Source organism: Misgurnus anguillicaudatus, chromosome 13 (assembly GCF_027580225.2).
Source record: "Misgurnus anguillicaudatus chromosome 13, ASM2758022v2, whole genome shotgun sequence".
NCBI classification, from domain to species: domain Eukaryota; kingdom Metazoa; phylum Chordata; class Actinopteri; order Cypriniformes; family Cobitidae; genus Misgurnus; species Misgurnus anguillicaudatus.
The window spans coordinates 17,896,809-17,920,980 of NC_073349.2; the positions used below are offsets into that span (position 1 = coordinate 17,896,809).

General features: G+C 39.2%; 1 protein-coding gene across 12 annotated transcripts in view; it reads left to right on the top strand.

Annotated features, from left to right (window-relative positions):
• The window catches only part of agrn (agrin), a 329,502-nt gene that overhangs the window by 255,347 nt on the left and 49,983 nt on the right, over window positions 1-24,172 (top strand). For 11 of the 12 annotated variants that reach the window (XM_073875244.1, XM_073875243.1, XM_073875247.1 and 8 more), the window contains 9 exons: window positions 1,100-1,456; window positions 5,133-5,258; window positions 10,471-10,598; window positions 13,074-13,188; window positions 15,036-15,155; window positions 16,503-16,841; window positions 18,824-19,016; window positions 19,093-19,308; window positions 19,664-19,893. In XM_073875244.1, the coding sequence (XP_073731345.1) occupies window positions 1,100-1,456; window positions 5,133-5,258; window positions 10,471-10,598; window positions 13,074-13,188; window positions 15,036-15,155; window positions 16,503-16,841; window positions 18,824-19,016; window positions 19,093-19,308; window positions 19,664-19,893 (1,824 nt within the window). The remainder of the gene's footprint in view (window positions 1-1,099; window positions 1,457-5,132; window positions 5,259-10,470; window positions 10,599-13,073; window positions 13,189-15,035; window positions 15,156-16,502; window positions 16,842-18,823; window positions 19,017-19,092; window positions 19,309-19,663; window positions 19,894-24,172) is intronic. The other variant, XM_073875252.1, reaches the window with a different exon arrangement.

The following is a 24,172-nucleotide window of genomic DNA, read 5'->3' on the forward strand; positions in this document are numbered from 1 at the left end:
AGTTTTAAATAGGAAAATATCAAAACTCTTTGGTTATTTTTAGCGCGATGCTAATGATCTAATCAGATTCTATGGATTATGCTAAGCTATGCTAAAAATGGTACCGCCAGACCCGTAAATCGGCTGAATGGATTCCAAAATGGTAAAAATCAAATGTTTAACTCTAGGGGAGTTCAAATAAAGTGGAGTGTCCCTTTAAGGTAAAATTTTCGCGGGCAGGAAAAAGTGTGACAACTAGCCCCAGTCTCCCCTATATGAGTCTTTGAAGCTAAATCTTGCATTGGTAATGTCTTTCTTAACTTATATCTGCCGCAGTGGAGAGGTTTGCGAGTGTGTTGACAAGGCTGTGTTGGTTGGCGCTTCGACGGATGCCTGCATGAAGCGAGGGCTCGCTTTGAAGCCCCAGTTAAACCCTGCTTTTCTGCCCTATTTATATCAATCATTCATCACTAGAGGCTCTGGCTGTCTGTGATTAAAGCCTCCCTGCAGGAGGGCAACATCTGAATATGTATATATAATTCATATCTACAGGCACAAGCACACACGCTCATGTTTCCTCGTAGACGTGTAGATGAACCATATTCTGCAATCTAACACATATTCAGCGGTATGTAAACACTTCTGGTCAAGGCTCTGTTTATAGATTCGTTCAAGCTTTGCTAAAGGCCAGCTTTTAAAATACCTCAAAGTATCAAGCAGCTACCTGTTTTTTTTTCTTCAAAAGGTATGATTCATTACTTAGGGGGTAAATTAACGCTATGCCTTTTTCTTTGAAAAGGGGCTCTTTGCAGGTGTAGCTTAAATGATGTGATTGAACCAGGCTGTACTAGTGGGTTTATTCCTGGCATTTTCATGTATGTGATTTTGATATGAATCTGTGATGCATACAAAGCATTGCTCAGGATAAAGACACCCTGCTGGGTTCTTACAGGCCGTTGAGACTTTTTAAATGGCAGGGAGAAAGAGGGTGTGACAATGTTGGTAGAAATAAAAGGTAGGAAAGCGACTAAAAAGTGTGTGTGGGGGGGGGTGTGAGTAGAAAAAAGTATTTCCATTTTCATTTATGCTTACCCATCATTCCATTCCTGCTTTCTCCCAGAATCCATTGAGCTGGAGGCCAAACCCACCTCCTTCCCAAACATCCCCCGCACCACCCCACCCTCCGCTTACGTCAAGAACACCGAACAGGACCATGGCCACACCATCGCCTTCACCACCACCTCAAGCTTTTACGATGATCCCGATGACGGCTCCGTGGTGGAGGCACTGCCACCTCCGAAAATTGAAACGGAAGAAGAACTCTCCACATACGAGCCCTCCACACCCTACACACCCACTCCAGCGCCAGCCCTGGGCACCAGGCCTAGATTCTATGATGGATCGGGTAGCGGAGACCCCAGTGGGGACGACGACATGGATGGTAGCGGTATGGAGGGGAGCGGAGAAGAGCCATTTGGTAATGCAGACCACTCAGTACATTCACCATATTTTATCATTTGTAAGGGGTTTAGGCATAATTGTGAGGAACAGATGATAAGAGAAGATATACGGACTGACCTTGCGTGTGAGGTGACCTCTGCTTGAATTGTAATGTCATATCAATTTAACATTCCCCATTATCTGAGAGCCCATTATTATCTGAGAGGTTTTGACACCTGACATCAACCGCTAAGGGTGCAATTTTCATTTGGAATCACTCAAATAATTCACCAAAATGACTAGCTTCAGTTTTCAATTTGGCTTAACCTTATGAGTAAAAGTCTTTTGAAGGCCTTTTATAATGGAGACAGTATAACAGCTGTTGCTTTTTCCACTGGAGCTACTTTTACTGAACAGAAATGAAGTATATAGAATAAATATTTAAAGATTCTGTAAAATGTCTTAAAGGCAGGGTAGGCAGGAATTATCTAAAAAACTTTTTTACAAGTTTGTCTAAACTGTCTTTGTATGCAAATGCATAATTAAAATGTAAGTACTCTAAAAAAGAGAGTATAAAACTCGAGTGTCTGTAGACCTCTCACGACTGTGTTTTAAACAGTTAATTATTTCCATCCGGGACGAAACATATGATTAGCTTGCTCAAATATCACTCTCTCTCGCGACCATGGCTCCACCCGTTGCTATGGGATCTGCCCAGACATGCGCACACCCGATTGATTTGAACGTGCACGAGGCAATACGAAGAGCAATACTACAGCAGAGAAATAGCACTAACAACTCACAGAAACTGCATTCACATCTTACAGTACCTGCATATCCAGTCAGCAAAGGCAAAAAAGGAATAAATGAAGCAATCAAACGAGAGGAAATATCGCGTGGCTTTTCCTCGAGTCGATGATGCAGTAGCAGTATTGTCTGCGGAGTGTAGTCCTCGTCAGAGTCAACAATGCTTTCATCACAGAAACTCTTCCATGCAAAACACTGGCTGAGTGAGTACTAAAAGCCATCCGTTTATAAAAGCCATCTGTTTATATTCCTAGTGATAAAGTTAGGTGTATTATTACATGTGATTGTGACTTGATGTTATTACATGCACCGCGCTCCTTCCTCTCCGCTTGTCTGAGGTAATTCGCGCGTTCATGTGTTTTGGGGGCGTGGCTTAAGAAGAAACCCAGAAGGGAGGGGGTGGAGTGAATGGAGAAGTTGGCTGTGTTTAGAACAGTGCTGAGAGGTATACGGACACTCGATTTTTGTACTCTCTTTTTCAGAGTACTTGCATTTTGCTTATGTATTGATATATAAAGTCAGTTTAAACAAATTTGTAAAAAAGTTTTTTTAGATAATTCCTGCCTATTCTGCCTTTAAGGAGCACAGTTTTCATTTCAGTGTTGACAAATTTTCCATAAATACATAATATTGGGAAGTGATGAAACCAATGAAGACACTTAAAATAAATGCATTCCCAATGGGAGTGTGTTTATCGATATAGATCATTTAATTTTTGGTCTGTTTACTGTATAGAAAGACATATATCTAAGATATGTAGATTTTAACAACTGTTTAAGGAACACGCCAACTTTTTGGGACTTTAGCTTAGCTTATATATCCCCCAAAGTTAGATAAGTCCATAAAACCCTTTTCATTTCCGTGCGTCCCGTGACGCACCCACCGCTAGCTTAGCTTAGCACAAAGACTGGAAGTAAATAGCTCCAGCTACCATATGGCTTCCAATAAGTGACAAAACAATGCCAACATTTTTCTATTGATATGTTGTGATTTGTATAGTCACAGCGTGTACAAATAACAAAGTCATGAGAGACTTAGCCATCTTTTAACCGTATTCATTCTGAGAACTTTATTCTTACCGTGGGTTCACACCAGCCGCGTTTGAGGCATCAAATTCATGTCTACTGCGTCTAGTTTGCCACTTAAACATTTTGAGTTTACTCACTTCATTCGCGCATGAAAGCCGCACGTGAAATTCTAGTCATCGAGACATTCACATGGAAATTCGCGTCATGGGTGGGCCTTTCATAGGCTTCTGCGACTCCGCTCGCTTCCTGTAATCACCTCACTACTAAAGCAAGCTCCTGATTGGTTAATGCGGCACGTTTTTTCGCCAAAGTTCAAATTTTTCAACTCGAGCGTTTGTCGCGGCAATGCTAAATTGCGGCAAACGCGCGAACTAGACGCACAAATGAGGCGAAACCGTGTCTACCGCGCTACATGCCTCATTCGCGCCGCGAGATCTCCAGACGCCCTTCAACGCGTCTTTACATTGACTTAACATTGAAATCACTCGCGCTTGATGCCTCCACCGCGGCTGGTCTGGACGCAGCATTAGAAGGCCAAGCACTGCTACTTGCTCGCAGCACCTGAGAAGCCCCGTGAAGAGGAGCAGAGAGTTTGCTCAGAGTTGCACCCAAGTCCCAAAAAGTTTGCGTGTTCCTTTAAGAATACAATACCACACTGTCAGAAGAAATGGTCAATAAATGGTCCCTAGCTGTCACTGGGAAAGTATCCTTTCAAAAAGTACAACCTTTGCACCTAAAAAGATAATATTAGTACCTCAGAGATACATATTGGTACCAAATGTATACATATCTGTGCCTAAATGGTACATATTGGGACCTTTTTAAAGGTGTACCGCCCCAGTGACAGCTTGGGAGCATTTTTTGACTTTTCACTGACAGTGCATATAATTTAGCCTTAAAGTTATCACACATTAACTATAAGCCAATAATCTCCAAATCTCTTTTTTTCATTTTTTTTTTCATGGGGCCTTTGAAAACCCCCAGTTTATGAGATTATAGTCTCATGGTTGAGTCCTTTGTTGTTTTTGTGTCCTTCACCACAATGATTCACTAAGCAGACTATTTTTGCTCAGCTAATGGTACACACACACACAGTTTAACTGCCTGAACAGATAAAATAGAGAGCAGAGCAGCAGGGCCTGAATATGCCGTTCATCAGATTTATTCTCTTGTCACTGTTGGAACGAAGCGCTCTTCGACAGACAACACGTGAAGCATGTCTGTCAACGCAATAGGAGGCGTCTCCCGGGACTTTCTGATGACTTTACGCCCCCCTGTGAACCAAAAGCCTGCTAGGCCGAAGAAGCGTGGCGGTCGACGTGCACTTCGGGAGGCTCATAAATTTGTACGGATCCGCAGCGATGCCTTCCAGAATCATTTTCCACCACTCACTATCTCGTTCACATGCTGCCTTTATCATACCCACATAGCCCTTGAACATCTGACGGCTTTATGGCTTGTTTGGCAAGCAGGATATGGTTTTAATCTTTCGTATATACTTGTAGGTGTCAGGCTACAGCCGTAGCCGAGAGTTTTAACAAGCTATTGTTAGCGTCTGCATAAACAAGTCTTAAAATGTAGGAACACATTGAATAAGAGATAAAAGTGATTTTTCAGCTCCTCGCAGATTGTTTACTGCAAATCAAATAGTCAACCATAGAGCCGTCTGCCTGTGTAATTATTTACACCACAATTTTCTTGCTCATATCTACCACAACTTGACATTTTAATTGTTTTTTTGCATTTGCAGAAACACAGAGATATTGTAATTAGTTTTAACCTACACTACAGGTGCCTAGAAAATCTTTGAAATAAGTAGTAACAGGTTTGGTGAAACTGTGTGACATTTGAGGCAATGATCTCCGTTTCTCTTTCCAGGTACAAAAGTAGCAACTACTACTCTTCCCACAGCTGAGGAACGGTCTTCATGTGACAACACACCTTTCGGCTGCTGTCCTGATGGGAAAACAGCCGCCATTAACTCCGACGGCACTAACTGCCCGTGTAAGTCTCCTACAAACACACTGAAACGCGTGTCTCTTGGGTTTTATTTTAGACGCAAAGAACAGCATGTGTTTGTTTCTGAAACGTACCGTAAGACCAACCGTATGACTGAGCCGCCAGCAGCGATACTCTCCTGAAAGATTTAGAGGGTGGTGAAGAGGACAGAGTCGGTAATGATGGGGAAACTACAGTCTATGAGCACTTATTATCTCAGAGCAACCGTGTGGATGTTGATTTAGTGTGCCAGGTTCTTTTCTGTTCAGCGGAGGCGAGGGAGCAGGTTCTGTGTATGACTGAATTCAATTCACAATTAAAGTTTTTGTTTCAGTTCTGTTTCTGAACTCAAGTTGAAGTGGCTAACAGGATGCATAGTTACGATTTCAATAAAAAACTTGCGTAATAGTTAAGTCTACTATTTACTATAGTAAGTTGTAGTATTAGTGAATGGAAGGAACTGTAGTAAATTATAGTATACTACAGTAATTACTACACTGTGTGTACTTTGTGTATACTATCTTCTGTAGTATTAACTAAACATAATTTATAAACTGTAGTTAATACTGTATTATACTTCAGAATTTACTAAGTAACGCTTTACTTGAAGGGTTGTTCATAAGACTGACATAACACCTTCATAATCATGACATGACACGTGTCATGAACATGAAGGACATTTTATGCACATTTATGACAACTGTCATTAAATGTCATTAGCTCAATTATGTAATTTTTAATGCAAAGATTATATTATTTGAGATTTCTTTGTTATGACAACTTGACATACCCTAATACATCATGGGGCGGTTTCCCGTACAGGGTTTAGGCTAATCCAGGACTAGGCCTTATTAATATTAGGTCATTTAACCTGATAAGGATCACTGTGCCATACACGGCACACCCCCTCCCTTGCACATGAGGCTGCATAAAAGTCATTGTAACTTTGAAGCATTAAATCTTCAAAATATACGGTCGTGTGGCACATCATTTGAAAGCTTAGACTCTCAGGATTCCATTAAACTGTCATAAACTGTAATCTAGTTGTAAGTTACCTGAACTGGGCGGCGCCGATTTAGGATTTTTACTTACCTTCAAAATCTTCCCTTTATCCGCTTCTGTGAAATTGTCCAAAACAAATTGTTCATAAATCCCCAAAAGTCCAAGGAAATGGAATATCCCAGCCTTTTAATCCAAAACTATTTGTTCGCCTCACAATCTTGACGTTTCTGACCGAATTATGATATAAATACTGTAAACAATTAGTTCAGTACCGGACATTCGTTCGACTCTCACTTTTCATAATTTCAATCACTATTTATAATGATATATTCGGGTGTCACGTTTATTGTGCAACTTCTTAGGAATAAATATGCCCCCTTGCGGAATTTCAGCCGTTTCATAAGAGGCTACGAAGTTTTTACAAACATACCTTAAAAACATTACAGGTGTGCATCTTGAGACAAAACAATGTCATCGATATATGTTATAAAACTATTTGACAAAGTATTAACACTTTATTACATTTTAATGACAAGTTTAATTTGTACCACTAGTTGAGGTTAAGAAAAATATTCATGATGCTGTTATAAAACTATTTGACATAGTTCTAACACTTTATGACATTTTAATGACAAGTTTAATTTGTACCACTGTAGTTGAGGTCAAGAAAAATGATATAAAACTTATTTGACAGAGTATTAACACTTAATGACTACATGTCCATACTCCGGCTAGATCATTGAGGTCTTCAGATTCGAGCATTGAGCATTTTCAGTGGCCTAAATTATGGAATGGTTTACGATTTCAAATAAGAACAGCTCAAAACCTTGAGAGTTTTAAGACTTTACTTAAGACATATTTTTATTCTTTGGCTTTTGAGTGTTGAGATATTTTGATAATCTTAATGTGAGTTGATGTGAAGATGTGTAGTCCCTGATCCTGTGAAGCAAGAAATTACATTTGTATCACCGGTTAAAAGTGGTCAGGAAAATGTTCATGACACAATTGTAATGGCCTTAGGCCAGCCAATTTCAAAACTAACCACATGACAGTATAATGTAATGTTAACCCATAAAGTTAGGTTAAGTTTGATAAACAATCTACTATAGTATGTCATGTTTATGACAGATTTATGATGTTATGTTGTCTTGGTAATGTCAAGTTGTCATGACAAGTTATGATGTATTGGCTTATGTCAAGTTGTCATAACAAAGAAATCTAAAACAATGTCACCTTTGCATTAAAAATGACATAATTGAGCGAATGACACTTAATGACACTTGTCATAAATGTGCATGAAATCAATTTTATGTTTATGACACGTGTCATGTCATGATTATGAAGGTGTCATGTCAGTCTTATGAACACACCTTCAACTAAAGGGTCACCATTTACGAGAATAAATTGTAGTATACTGTAGTATATTATAGCAATTGGTACACTTTGTTAATGTATACTATATTATTCTGTAGTATTAACTATAGTGTATTAATAAACCCTAGTAGATATTGTAGCATACTTTAGTATTTATTATTGTGAACTGTGAATTACAGTATACTATAGTGTATTTTAGTAATTACTACACGTTGTTAAAATATAATGTAGTATTCTGTAGTATTGCCTATAGTGATTTTATAAAGTGTAGTAAATATGGTAGTATACTTCAGTATTTACTAAAGTAAAATGTAGCATACTGTAGTATATTATAGCAATTAGTACATAGTATCCTTTGGTATTAGTGAATTGATAAACTGTAATAAACACTGTAGTATACTTTTTACTATGGTAAGGTTCAACAACACTATAGTATCTAGGAATTTTATTACACTTTACTATAGTAAATATTACAATATACTACAATATTTTATGTAGGTACTCATAAATACATTTACATTTAGCTATTTTACATGAATGTAGTTATTTACTAAAACGTTTATCCAAGAGCAACTGAAAAATGTTGAATTTTTTTAATTGCATCTCAATTGCATTCATCTGAAGTTTGGCCACATCAGTTCAAATTATATTTAACCAATCAAACCTGACTTTTGCCCAATAGTATCAGCAGCTTTGATAAATCATTCCTACAAAATGTGTCCTGACTGGCATAAGACCAGAAGTGTCCGCACACCTTTTTTTTCCACACCGGCCCAATCTGTTTTATAAGAGCAGAAATTAGACACAATAGGGACCAATCAATACACGCCAGGCATTGAGGGCCAGGCAGATGTTTTGTGTTCACTATATGGGGAACAGTAGGTCAAGTGATCATGTCTCTTCTTATATCCGTCATCCAGGTCTCGTAACTCGCCATCGTTTATTGGCGAAGTGTCACGTCGGCCAGGGGCGAGAAAGCTGATGTCCAGTGCGCTCAGTCTTCTCTGGCAGCTTTAGCTCTCGCCACACATCTCATGCACTAACTGAAGGATAACTTACTTCATCTGTCTAAAAACAGCCAGAGGTGCAGTTTACCTCCTGCTGCCTGACTGCTGTGTTATAGTGGTTGGTTTTCTCTGATGTTATCAGGCCAATGAAACTTGTTTTAAGTAAGTCTTAAAATAAATCTTCGGTTTCAATTTGCAAAACCAGCATAAATTAAAAAAATAATAATTATAAAGTTCCTCATTGTTCAGAAGGAAACCATCTGGATGCGCTGTAACCATAGATAAGGATAATTTAAATGAGCACATGCTAGAAATGGACTCATAACAGCACTGTGAGAATTTAGGACCACGTCTAAAGCCAGATGTCCCCTTGTGTCTTTGCTCTCCGTGGGAAAGCCTAGTCCTCAGATGTTACCGATTTACAAGCTCACCGTTTCCCTCCATCTCTCTTCGCATTCAAATCTCCCCCATTTGCTCCTTTTTGAAAATCCCATCAGATAGGACGCGATGTGCGTCTGGGCAAAAAGACCCTTATCGTGCAGTTTTAACCAGCTTCTGTCACTCACGCGTTCTCGGGATTAGAAGACAATTACGGCTATCTTTCATGATAATCATACAAGTGATTATCCCGGTCCCAGCCAAGCTGGAGCCCGGCCGGCATGATTGATTTGGGCAATTTGTTCAGCTGATTACACGGTGCACAGAACCCAGCGTCTCTCCCCGCCTTTCTACAGTTTTGCTTCGCTTTTATTCATTATTTATTTCTCTCTGTCATGTAAAACTGGGCCTCTGATTGTACCTCACTTTTACCGCTTATTACTGTCAATGAAAGGTCAGCGATAAAATAGGAATCTTTTGGGTATTAAGTATTACAGTAAGTTCAAGATTTAAGCTGTATCGGCAGTATTAACAATATGACAGAATATGTAATAATATCACAGAATTAAAACGTATGGTTAAGGTTAAGCACTTACATAAGTGTTGAATGTTATACATGTTAGCATAGTGCGAGGATTACTAACTAACATTGTCTGTTTAAAGTTATATGCATACTTTTAACTCGGTTGGCGTGACTGTTACACACAAGCCAATGCAATGTGATGTAACTATCTGTAACACATTGACTACATGAAATCAATTATTTCCCAAAAGTTTATTCATATAGCTTGGGCAACTGTACGGTTTAACAACAAACAGATTTCACTGAATAATTCATGCAAATGCAAGCTTCAAAACTGTGCTTTTAAAACATCTTGAACAGCGACTTGAGTTTATTTCGCTTGTATGTGTGTTACAGTGCATTAATGCTTTTTTTGTTTTAATAAACATTATGCCACAAATGTAACGTTACTTAAAGTGATAGTTCATCCAAAAAAAATAATCTTCATTCATTTTTGGGTGAACTATCCCTTTAAATCAATGTTGACCCATAGCTTTTAAACCGAGCCAGATGATCTAATACTGTCTTTTATCCTGCTTGTAGTATCTGTGATGTAAGTGTTGTGTTGTTTAAGTCTGCTGTGTATGTCTAACTGATCTCTCTTCACTCAGTCCTCCATGCCAACTTTTGGGAAGAGTCTCGGTCTGGTAAACTCCAGTCCATAACCCCCCCACCTATACTCTCACCGTTGTCCATACTCTCACATACTTCCCTATACCTCCAAATCCACACCTTACCCAACTCAATAACCCCGCAGAGGGTCCATCACTAACTTACAGACTGCACCGACCACAAGTGTGTGAATCTGAGAGTGTGTGAAAAACAGAATTGTATGTGTTTGGTTGGTTTAAAGATCTTTGATATAATCGTGTTTGCTTCCCTGCCTTCCATACAGCCACCATGCGTTTCAGTGGCATCCTACACCTGGATAAGGTAGAGGGTCAAGAGGTCTTCTACACACCTGAGATGGAGGACCCCAAGTCGGAGTTGTTCGGCGAGACGGCCCGCAGCATAGAGAGCGCTGTAAGTATGACGCAAAGCAGTGGGTCTCCAGATCTTTTAGTTCTAGTGCCTTTTTTAGAGAGGTTCAGATTTAGTTCATGTATTATTTATATTAAAGGGACACTCCAATTTGAAAATGAAAATATGCTCATTTTCCAGCTCCCCTAGAGATAAACATTTGATTTTTACCATTTTGGAATCCATTCAGCCAATCTCCGGTTCTGGCGGTACCACTTTTAGCATAGCTTAGCATAATCCATTGAATCTGATTAGACCATTAGCATTGCGCTAAAAAGTAATCAAAGAGTTTCAACATTTTTCCAATTTAAAACTTGACTCTTTTGTAGTTAAATCATGTACTAAGACCGACGGAACAACTTTGCTGCCGTAACATGATTGCAGGAGTGCAATGATATTATGCAGTCCCCGAAAATAGTCCCCTGGTATTGAAAGTTACCAAGGGGACTATTTTCAGGCGCTGTGTAATAGTACTACGCCTGCTGCAGCCATGTTACAGCACCAAAGTCCTTGATTATTACGCCAGAATGAGAGTATAGTCCATATCTGCTTTTAATTTTCCGTCAGCATAAGTACACAATGTAACTCCAGAAGAGTCAAGTTTTAAATAGGAAAAATATCGAAACTCTTTGGTATTTTTTAGCACGATGCTAATGGTCTAATCAGATTCAATGAGTTATGCTAAGATATGCTAAAAGTGGTAGCGCCAGACCCGGAGATCAGCTGAATGGATTCCAAAACAGCAAAAATCAAGTGTTTAATTCCAGGGGAGCTGCAAAATGAGCATATTTTCAAAAAAAGTGGATTGTGCCTTTAAGTTTAGTTTATACTTTCAGTTACCAGATAAAGAAGCAAACAGTATCTATGCCTTTGAATACCACAGTCATGGAAATGAATAAATAATATTTCCCAACTTTACTCTTGTGCAATCTCCATAAAATGAACACTAAATATAAAACACTGGAAAGTTTCTGACAATCTGTCATTCTCTAGACAAGCTTTTCTTTAGTACGCCAGAAATGCTGACATCCCTTTCAAATTTGTGATCAACCAAAACCTTGTTATTCAGTCCTCAAAGCAGTCCAAATTCTAAATATAGATCCTTTACAGAGTTTTATATTCTTCGTCTTCCACTATAAAAAGTACCTGCTGGGCATAGTGAAGGATTTGGCGATTTGTCTTCTGCTTGTTAACCCATTTTGGGCGTGTCTGAAATAAGGGTCAGCGTGATAATGAGTCCTACTTATCACTCTAATGTTAGCTAGCTAGCGCTGTGACCGAGATTTCAGACAGAAGGATGCAATCGGCGAGGACGTTAATCCCCCACACTTCGATTTCTCAGTGAGGTCCAGATTTCAAATAAGGCGATGGGCAGCACAGAACCAGCAGTTGAAATGGTTTCACTGGCCTTGAGCGGGTTTTAATCCCTCTTCTCCTCCTCGCGTAATGACCTCGGGCTCAGCTGAGCTGAGAGATTGCCGCAAACACCTCTCCATCCACGCCTCCGTATTCCCCCGCTGTCTTTTATCTTTTTTCATTTCATACCTTGTCTGCTGGGTTGTATGCAAGCTGCATATGGGGATGAGGGCAGTTTCTGGGTCACCGTGTCCGTCGGGCTGAGGCAGCAGCCTTTGTGGCGGTGATCTCTGCTGAGATTAAGGTTTTTGGAGGGGAGGTTGCGACTCCTTTTTATATTCCCAGCATGGTCCAAATGTAAAACGAGCTTGTGGGGGTGTCAGGCCAAAGGTAAAATCTATTGTGTGCAAGTTTTTTCTCTCTTTCTCTTTTTTGAATTCAAGTGCAACATTTTCAGAGCAGAAAAGGGAATCAACAAGTCTTTTGTGTAATTGTGTTTATTTTTCTTTTGCTTAGTAGTGTGTGTTTATCGTTTGTGTACTGTGTACTTGCATTTAAATTTTTATTTTGGTTAGCAAAAATATTTGAATTGCTTTTTTATCCCTTGATGATAGTTTTAGCTCACAGTTATAACCTTGAGCAGACATTGGAAAGCAGCGTTATCTGCGCTCATCTTATTAGAAATTACTTGTTTTGTTGTAGTGATGGCCTATGTGGTGCTTTCGTCACTCTTGTAGCTTTGTAAAATTATATAAATAATAATATAAATATTCACTTTTTGGGAGGCTGCAGTGACTTTAGCCCCTCACCAAATTGGTGACAGAAGGCTCCTCCGCGTACTGTATTATAAGCTAAAACGATTCTAAACGGGCATCGTGGTAAGCTGACATTTACCGCTGCCATCTGAACGTGTTCATGTAATTACTTCTGTGCTGTAGTTAAATGTCAATTTGTGCACCGAGACCCAATAGGGTTCAGCAGAGGTTTTTTTTTCAGTGACACAGTTTTTAGTCCCATAGAGGAATTTGATGTCAACAAGAACTAGAGCAATATACACTATTAAGCTTATTAAGTGTCTTTTTGTATTTTTCCTGTCTTCTAACGTTCGTATTCTCTCCCCAGCTGAACGAGCTTTTCCGTAAGTCTGACGTCCAGAAAGACTTCCAGAGTGTCCGGGTGAAGAATCTGGCTCCTAGCAACTCTATAATAACCTTCGTAGAAGCCCACTTTGATCCAGGTAAAGTACACAACACATTCTCACTCCCGAAGGCGTCAAAATCTGAAGCATGTTCAAACGCCTTCAGCGTCAGTATGAAGACGCGAAGGGTGCCCCTATGCGTCACTATATCGACGAAATGGGAACTCCGTTGCTTTCATGCTAATCCCTCAGCGTCGAATATAGACGAAAGGGAATCCCGGAAGGTGATGCCGTCATGTTATGCGACGATCGGCAGGATCATGCCGCTTCTGGACGGTAACTACTCAATTTTTTTCCAATTTTTAAACCATTGTCGCTTGGGGTTGGGGTTAGACTTGGGGTTTGGATGTCAGTTTAAGTATTGGTTTATACTTTTTGTCTTCTAATTTTTAAACCATTGTCGCTTGGGGTTAGGGTTAGAGTTGGGTTTGGGTTAGGATGTAATTTTATGTAACAGAAAGTCATTCTAACCCCAACCTCAAGCGACAATGGTAAAAAATTTGTAACAAAAATTGAGTAGAATCCAGAAGCGGCATGATCCTGCCGATTATCACATAACGTGACGGCGTCACCTTCCGGGAATCCCTTTTGTCTATATCCGACGCTGAGGGATTAGCATGAAAGCAAAGTTCCCATTTCGTCGATATAGTGACGCATAGGGGCACCCTTCGCGTCTTCATACTGACGCTGAAGGCGTTTGAACATGCTTCAGATTTTGACGCCTTTGGGAGTGAGAATGTATGAAGTACAGTAACCAAGTTTTCCAAAAAAGGCTGTTTACTAAAATATAAAGGTTGTGTACATAAAGGATTTGCTGTTCAAACCGCCTCTAATTTATTTCTGAAGCAGCTCTTGCAAAGAAAGTGCGACGTACGCTCTTCTCACATCAAAATTCCCTTCTTTAGAAAAATGCCCACGGCTGGAAACATAAAGCACATAAAACTCCCTCGTACTGTATGTTTGAAAAATTCAATATTGCCGAATAAAGCATTTTAGTCGTGTAAAGAAATCCCTTAAGATACAGCTGTGGCGTTTTCTGTAGGCTGGATGAGTGGTCAAAGTGTGTGCCCTCTTTAGTGATGTAATTTATCAGCTGGGGTTTTTTGAAAAAGCTGCTTTATTTCAGCCTCCATCTCTTTTCGTGCTTTTAAGACCCTCCAGGCGTCTCAGCAGCTGATAAAAATCTCCTATGCTGTTCTCTTTTATTGGTCCTCTTCAGCGACACAAGAGCACAATTCTAGCACAAGCGCCTGTCATAAACGCGGTCTGTGGTGGCCAGTAACAGGGCCATCTGTGGATGTGTTATTAGACTGTTTCATCCCAGCGTCCCTGAAATTCAAGAACGGCTTTTCCCAAGGGCCTGATACACACTGGCTTTCTGTATATATTTGCAGTATGTTATGTCAAGTGGGAGGGTCCTGGGGAAGAGATGGAGGGCTGGTTAGTGTTTTCATCATGCTCTTGTGTGCGATTCGTTCACCCTTGCCTCTGGCACCTCGGCATGTGGTGCCATCACAAAAATTACTCTCACGTACCTTTTTTTGGACCTCTCCCTGTTGGTGGAATGACCCGTTATCTCTACAAGATCAGTTGAGTCGTTAACCATCTTCGAGAATCGACAAAAGACACATCTTTTTCTCTGACCCAGTAATACTAACACTAAATTATATTTCCCGAACTCTTTATTAAAAAAAATGTGTTTTGTGTTGCTTTGTGTACTGCGTTAGGTTAACTGAGATCAGGTTCAGAGCAACCACGCACTGTTGCTCTTTTGCTGATTTGATTGCTTCCATTCCTTCCCTCATTTGTTATTCGCTTTGAATAAAAGCGTCTGCTAAATGACTACATGTAAATGTATTAATTATTGTGTTCTTATTGTAATGCAGACACAACTTTCAGTGTGGAAGACATTGAGGGCGCTCTTCTCAAACAGCTCAAGGCATCTAAAGACACTGGGATCGTTGTGAAGAAACCAGAGGAGGAGAACATCCGCATCACCAACTATGGTAGCTAACTTCTTAGTTTATTTGTTCTCTTGCTTTTGTTTGTTCGATTTATTAGTTTTTTTCTAAGCTGGCATTTAATATCTACAAGTGCTTAAAGGGGACATATCATGAAAATCTGACTTTTTCCATGTTTAAGTGCTATAATTGGGTCCCCAGAGAAATTTTCTGCCATATTATTATAAAAAAATCCATATTATTCCCTGTGTAGTGTAGGATAATATCATCAAAATTCTAGACTTTTTAAGCACACGTGCTAAACTGTTCGCTTTAAATGCTTATATCTTCTGTGTGCGAATGTTGATTCATACCAAAATGCGTTTTTGCATAGTTTGACACATGAAAACGTCTCGGTTTACATATGTAACTGTTGTTCGCTGAGAAGGGAACGAGACGCTGTGTTTCCCTTGCCATACTTCTTGTGTCCCTGTAACGCCATCTTGGGCAATATTTCAGATAGCGATATACTTCCTGGCTCCTGTGTCACCCTGTCTTTGTCGTTAAGCCTCACCATTGGTTGAATTTGATATACACATTCAGACGCACTTACCCCTGGAGGCGTCCCCAAAGTGTCACCGCAGTGACGCAGCGCGAGTTCCCTCAAAATGTATCTTAAATGGTAACACAATGTAACCTTGCTTTCACTTGAAATGTGCCCCACATTTAGTCTTTGAATTTGAGGGTATTGGACCTGAAAAGTCCTTGAAAGGTCCTTAAATTTGAAATTAACTAAGGTGTGGAAACCCTGTGTGGGGTATTTTGAGCTAAAACTTGTTTGGGGACACCAAAGATTTATTTTACATCTTTAAAAAAATGGCCCTTTTAAGTTGACCATAATGGCAAAATATACTGAAATGGATGATAAAAAGTCATTATTTATTTCTATACATTGGTCACTGCCATTGGTCACCATTTGTTTGCATTATACCTGTATAATAAATAGTAATTCTGCTAAATGCTAAATATCTGCTTTTGTGTTGCATGCAAGAAGGTCTGGATTTGAAAAAGTTATAAGTTTTACAGAAATGTCATATTTGGGTGAACATCCTTTTTTACAAAAGAAAACAAAGCTGTGAGAAATAAACGTGTGGTTTGTTAAAAATATTTGTATTTCATCTATTCCTTACAACCCATGTTTTCCAGAGTAACAAAGTATTTTTAGGGGGTGAGGTTTTAGAAACATACATTTATGCATTTGACAAGTGCTTTTATCCAAAACGACAAAAAATGCATTTTTATGTGTTTCCCCTGAGATTTAACGCATTTCCTTTGCGTTACTAGCACAATGTTCTACCACTTGGCCAACCCATCGGTACAACCAATTGAACAGGCTGTGCTTCTCTTTAATAGGTCTTTCAGTTGTTCCGTTCTTCACCACCACAACGACCACTGTGGCATCCGTCACAACTCTTGCCCCCACCACGCTGCCTCCCAGCACTGCCTTTACCACGCTTTACCCATCCACCAGACGACATTTCTTCACTCGCAAGACCACCACACCCGCACCGGCCACCACTGCACCCACCCAGGTCCCCACCTCAACACTCTCTGCGAGGACCAGGCCATTGGTTCACGCCAGCAGACCCTGCGACTCTCAGCCCTGCCGTCATGGTGGAACTTGCGAGGAGGAGGGAAGTGACTTCACCTGCATCTGTCCTGCTGGGAGAGGAGGAGCTGTCTGTGAGAAAGGTAAGGAAGTATACAAAATTAAGTCCTTTAGAAACAACTGCCTGGATGAGGATTTTAAATAAAATCATAAGAAAAGGACACTTTTAAGGCCATTAAAATCTGTTTTGAACTATACAAAATTTTGTGACTCGTATCCACCAAATTCTCATGATTTTAAAGGGGCACTCCATATTTTTGAAAATATGTTAATTTTTCAGCTGCCCTAAAGGTAAACATTTGATTTTTACCGTTTTGGAATACATTCAGCTGATCACCCTGTCTGGTGGTACCATTTTTAGCATAGCTTAGCATAATCCATTAAATCTGATTAGACCATTAGCATCGTGCTAAAAACTAACCAAAGAGTTTCAATATTTTTCCTATTTAAAACTTGACTCTTCTGTAGTTACATTGTGAGAAAGTTACAAGACCGAGAGAAAATTAAAAGTGATTTTCTAGGCATATATGGCTAGGAACTATACTGTCATTCTGGCGTAATAATCAAGGACTGCTGCTGTAACATGGCTGCAGGAGGTGCAATGATGTTACGCAGCAGCCGAAAATAGTTCCCTGCTATTGACAGTAACCAAGGAAACAGTGCGTAAAATCTTTACTCTTTGTTTATTTTTAGCGATGCTAATGGTCTAATCAGATTCAATGGATTATGCTTAGCTATGCTAAAAGTGGTAACGCCAAACCCAGAGATCAGGTGAATGGATCCCAAAATTGTAAAAATCACATGTTTAACTCTAGGGGAGCTGGAAAATGAGCATATTTTCAAAAAAGTGGAGTGTCCCTTTAAATGGTTTACTATTAAATGTTTTTTGCATTTCCCCTTTTCTCCCATTAGATTAACATGATTGTAATACAGTAATTTATACAGCATTACAATAAAAGCATTGCCTAATGCAATGTTTTATCTGAAAAGGTAATTTAAAGTTAATGATAATACAATTACTATATACTACTATACTGTATATCGCATTGCAGTAAAAAAGCATGAGCATTACTGCAATGACTGTATGGGGGACGTGTTATTAAATAATTTTAAAATAATGTCACTGAGCAAAGAAATGTGTTAATAGTGTTATTAAAAGAAGCGTTTCTTGACAACCTTCATTGCTTTATGTAAAATACAATTTCTTCTGATTTTGGGGTAAAATATGACTTTGACATTTTTTATACAGTAGCTTAATTCAGAGCCCAATGCCTTACAAAGTCACAACCGAAACATATTTCAAATTTTCAATTATATTGTAATGTTTCATAATTGTAACAGTTAGGCTAATCGAATTTTCATTATTTGGGCACATTCGCAATTCAAAAAATGATTCAAATAAAACTTGACAGACTTTCCATTTCAAATTGCAGTCCTGCTGTGGTGCTGAGGAAGTTTCAGCTCACTTCATTCTCTCTGTTGGCGGTATTGAGATATGAAACTACCTTTTGCAGCTGTGTCAGGTTATAATTGACACTAATTACATCAATGAACTTTAGCTGGTATCAAACCACTATGAGGTGAAAAGAAGCCACTAATTAAATGCTTGTAATCGTCCCCCAACACTTCCTCTGATCAATCGGCCCATTAAAGAGTGATGAAGAGAGAAGGCTTCATCAGACTTGCATTCTCCTGAGAAAAGGGTGAGAGACAGCCAAGAACAGAGAGAGAGAGAGAGAGAGAGAGAGAGAGATACATCTGAGCGTGAGGATTCTGTCTGGAATGTAAATGTCAACCCGAGAAATGCCCAGGGAGAATATACAATTTTTTAAAGAAATGCTCATTGTACATTTTTTTAACCTTGGGATATAACAAATACAACGTGAACGGCAAAATGCAACACTCGCCATTTCACTGCCGCTGTATCTGTGTTATCAGAGAGACACACTTGAATAGAATTTGGTTTGTGACTCTATTAGTAGAGAGCAGACTGAGTTTGAGACCTGTTTGAGACCCGCTGATAACCTGTTGTTATCTGTTTTCTACTTCTGTCTGTCCTACTCAGTTATAAAGTATTTTATACCATCCTTTGGTGGCAAGTCCTACCTGGCTTTCCCAACCATGAAGGCCTACCATACTGTACGTATCGCCATGGAGTTCAGGACATCTGAGACTACAGGAATATTGCTTTACAATGGGCAGAACGGCAAAAAGGACTTCCTGTCTCTCTCCCTGGTTGGAGGCAAGGTGGAACTGAGGTACATAACCGACTGAAATCTATCTACTATAAACCAAATTTTAGACGTTGTTGACAAAAGTCTTCCCTATTTCTAGGTTTAACACAGGTTCTGGGACTGCTTCAGTGATCAGTAAAGTCCTGGTAAAGCCTGGTCGCTGGCATCAATTAGTGGTGGTCCGTAACAGACGTAACGCCATGCTTAGCGTGGATAATGAGCCAAGTGTCGAAGGACAGAGTCCCCCGGGTACAGACGGACTCAACCTAGATACAGACCTTTTCATCGGAGGAGTTCCTGAAGACATGATACCAGAGTAAGCCTCGACACATCGCTTCAGTTATAAACGATATGAAGAATAATAACCCACTGCGTTCACTGTTGGAGATCTTCTTGTACGTAGGCAGAAACTTGCCAGAGAAAGTAATTTGACTTAATATGATCGAGCAGAAATAGCCAAATCAAATTAGCGTCAATCAGAGATGTTTTGAAACACCTCTCATGCTCTCATGAATTTAATTGAATGTTTGTCTAACTGTGCTCAGTCGAGAAAGCAGTTTATTTTCTCTATTAAGAAGAAATAGCAAACCAGCAATAGATTTTTTTAGGCATGAAATACAAAAAATATTTTGTTGAGGAAATGTAAAGCACTGACAGCTGTTAACTTTCAGTATGAAGGAGAGGACATCCGTCACCACAGGACTGGTGGGCTGCGTGCGCATGCTGGACGTCAACAACATGGTCTATAACCTTCAGGAGAATGGGGGCAGCGTTCTGTATGGCTCAGGTGTGGGCGAGTGTGGCAACAATCCGTGTTTGCCAAACCCCTGCAAGAATGGAGCTTCATGCCAAGTCAAAGAAGCCGAGGTGTTCCACTGTAAATGTGTCAATGGTTTCTCTGGTAAGTGCTGTCTTTAATCTACTTTTCTTTGTTATTTTGTGCTACATTAAGGGAACATTTAAACAATAACAACTGTACTAAAAACAAAAAAGGTTTATCTTTGTGTTTTTTTGTCAAACAGATCTCTGTTGACACAGATCTACAAAAAAAAAACTGTATTATGCTTGCCAGGCCAGTAGTTGGCGATGTTACTTTGTAAAGAAACACTATGCACCTGCACACATAGGGCCCTATTTTAATGATCGAAGCGCATTTTCTAAAGAATAAAGCATTTACAAACGTGTCAGAAACGTATTAGCACTCGAAACTAAGGTTTTTGAAAAGCATTACTTAAAAAAGGTTCTCATCTCAGCATATCCACAGGTACAAAGTCGTTATATACAATAAATCCGTGGGGTAGCATTTAAAATAACATTTAAAAATAGAAGCAATATTTGCATTTGTTTAAAGCAAAACATGCAATTACTTTCCAGGCTACAGCAGGTGAAGCTGTTCTTTAGCCTTCTAAGGTCTCATAATCGGTTCTCATTAATGCCCAAGAGACTCAATAATAATCTTTTACATTTGAATCCTTTAATTTTTCATATTTAAAACCGTTTGTGTACTGCTGCGCATCCAGGTGTGTGAAGCAAATGCGCATTGTCGCGTTTACAAGGCATATAAAACATATTTTGCAATCCTATAACTGAATAGGGAAACAATAAATATTTATTATATTTTTACCAGGTTGTTTATGCCTAATATGATTTAAATTGTTTTTTATTAACGTTTGTAGGTGCATATTGCGCTCAATAAATAACAAAAACAATATTGTGCCATTGACTTTAGACCAGGTTTTAGTTGGTCAATATTGTAGTCTATTGTAGTTGCAACGCGCCAACTATGAACTTGAACAAACCTCGTTTTCAGACCAGAACGCCAATAGGCGCAAATGCAATTGCTATTTAAACAACGTGGCACGAAACGTGAAAATGATAATTGCGCCGGGTTCAAACTAGCAAAAAGCATTCCACTGCATTGCGCCAGGTGTACGATAGGGCCCATAGAAATTATTATCTATACAGATAAATACAAACAATCAAGATGGCAAAAGCGTGAGCAGAAACACAGTCTTGTATTCTGCCATTGTTGTTATGATTGGCATGTCTGTAGACTGAAAGTGTATTACACATACGCACGCAGGATGTCACCATTTTCACAGATTCGCATTTTTGTTGTTTACATGGAAATGAGAACAGTGCCATTTTTTAAAAACGAACACTTTAAACTCCATTTAAGAACACCAAAACATGTTGTTGAGTAAACAAACGTGTAAACGTTTTTTGGTCATATAAATGCCCCCCAAAGCTGTGAAATTTCAGCATTACAAGTCAGACTACAGAAATGATTGACTGGCGATTCTTATGCGTATCTGATCAGTAAAGACGGTTATGTGATTAGTAGTAAATCGCCATCACCTACTTTCAGATGAAGCGCCATTTACTACACAGAGCAGTATTTCACAGAGAAGCTAGGAAAAATTGCATACATTATCGGAGGCGGTTTGTCCACGATTTTAAACACGATTTTTCATAGCTTCTCTGTGAAATACGGATGTGCTTCTCGGTGAAATATGGCTTTGTGTAGTAAATGCCGCTCCATTTGAAAGCAGGTGATGGCGATTTACTACTAATCACGAAACCGGCTTTACGATTTATGAACCACCGCTACTGTTTGGGTATTTTCAAACAAGTTTGACAAAAAGACGGCCCCCCAAACTAATGACATTGGTTGACCCAACAATTGGCCAATCAAAAAGTAGTGCAATTCAATATAGTGGTGCAGAAATGACACACGTCCCCTTTAAATTTTAAACGTTATGGGTCGTAGTTATGCATTGAGTGGGTGTTTCAGTTCTGTCTATCTGGACTTGACTGTATCGATGAAAGATTATACAGGGCAGAGTGTGCATGTCTAATCAATTTTTTGTCTTACGTGTATGGTAAGACGAATGAATGTTTACTTAACTATGCGAGGGCAGCAAAGACAAACACAGAGAAAATGTGAAAATACAGCTTCTCCCTGCCTGAATATACCAGGCATAGAAAACATATTTTGCAATCCTATAACTCGATAGGAAAATAATAAATATTTATTATATTTTTACCAGGTTGTTTATGCTTAATATGCTTTAGATTTAGGTTTGTATTTATGTCTAACAGATTTCTTAATGAATGAAAACGCAGACGTGTACAGAAACAGACTAGTCTTGCAGATGTAGTACACTGTGTTTGACACAGATACATCTTTTTTTGATAATGTGATACATGTGTCGCAATAGTTGGCAATACCCAGCACTACTCCTGCATAGCAGATATCCAAGCTTTCATATAACCTGTTTCTGACAGGTATTTTACCAATATCTTTACCTTTATAGATATAACCATAGAAACCAGCCAGCAAAAGTAGCAATATTCTCTAGTTTTTTTTCCTCTCCATTTTGCGGTGTTGCTTCAGACACTTGAAATATTGCCCAGAGTAAATTGCACTGTTGTTCTGCTCACAAGCCTTTATTGAACAAGCTTTATAATAATACAGTTCAATATCTTCCACTTTATTTCAGTGCTGCAGAACGATTGGTATTAGGTGTGTAGGAAAATGAAGACCCTTTGAAGTAGAAGTGTTCACAAAGAAATTGGCCAGAGGGATAAATATGTGGCATAACCTTTAATGTTTAAAGAGCATGATTGTAAGTTTGAGGGCTGCTGCGCTGTCTTGGCGATAAAACAGCCTTACAGTTTCAGAGCAAAAGAAAGATACCTAGAAGATCTCAGGACACAGCGGGAGCTTTCATTACTGCATGCAGTGGTTGCTGCCCGTGGTGTGATCGCATACTATGCCCGACGTGAAGATGGGAGTGCTATGATGAAGCCGAAAGCACTGACCTGATGCACTTTTAGTCTTTTGGAATGCTGCTCTGTGCTTCATCTAAAACTGTAATAATTCAGAGTTCTCTTGGAAAATATCCCTGGTTGGTCCAACGGTCCAAGTGACTTCTTGTCTTTTTTGGTTTGGGTCTTCATTCAATCAAACATAAACTCAGTGGTCAGTAATCCAGCCTTGGTCAGTCCAGGGTTCCCACCGGTTCTTAATCCTTGAAAGTTTGTCAATCTGGGAAAAAAATTCAAGGCCCTGGTAAATTTTTGAAAACACATAGATACAGGTGATTGAAAGTGCTTAAATCTATTTTGTGCAAGTTTTCTGGAAAAAAATCCACATTATTCTCTGTGTAGTGTAGGATAATAGCATTAAAATTCTAGACTTTACGTGCTAAACTGTTCGTTTTAAATGCTTATATCTTCTGTATGCGAATGTGGATTCATACCAAAATGCTTTTTTGCATAGTTGTGTTTGACACATGAAAACGTGTCGGGTTATGTATGTAATTGTTGTTACCTGAGAAGGGAACGAGACGCTGCGTCTCCCTTGACATATTTCCTGCGTTCCTGTAACGCCATCTTTGGCAATATTTCAGATAGCGATATACTTCCTGGCTCCCGCGTCACCCTGTCTTTGTTGTTAAGCCCCACCATTGGTTGAATTTGATATACACATTCAGACCCCTGGAGGCGTCCCCAAAGTGTCACTGCAGAGACGCAGCGCGAGTTCCCTCGAAAGGGAACTGTAGCAATGTATCTTAAAAGATAACACGATGTAACCTTGCTCTCACTTGAAATGTGTCCCCACATTTAGTCCATGAATTTGAGGGTATTGGACCTGGAAAGTCCTTGAAAGGTCCTTGAATTTGAAGTAAACTAAGATGTGGGAACCCTGTCAGTTATTATTTGATCTAAAATCCAATTTCATGAAAACGTAAATATGTGCTAAAAAAAATATATTATTCTTCAGCTAAAGATCAGATTTATATTTTATTTTTCATTTTCAATCAAATTAAAATGCAACATATGTGAATGACTTTCATATTGTACATCATGTAGTTATTTTAAAAGCTATGCAATTTGAACTTCACATTAGACTAATTTGTTACTTTATGCATGGTACACTGTTAGAAATAAAGGTACAAAACTGTGAGGTACACAATACACTCTCAGAAATAAAGATACAAAAGCTCTCATTTGGACGGTACCCTACATTTGATACGAATATGTATCTTTGAGGTACTAATATCCTTTTTTCAAGGAACAAAGTTGTAGTTTTTGAAAGGGTACAGTCCCACCTTTATTTCTGAGAGTTTAATATAAACCAGGCTTAAAATACAACTCCCAATTACGTAAAACAA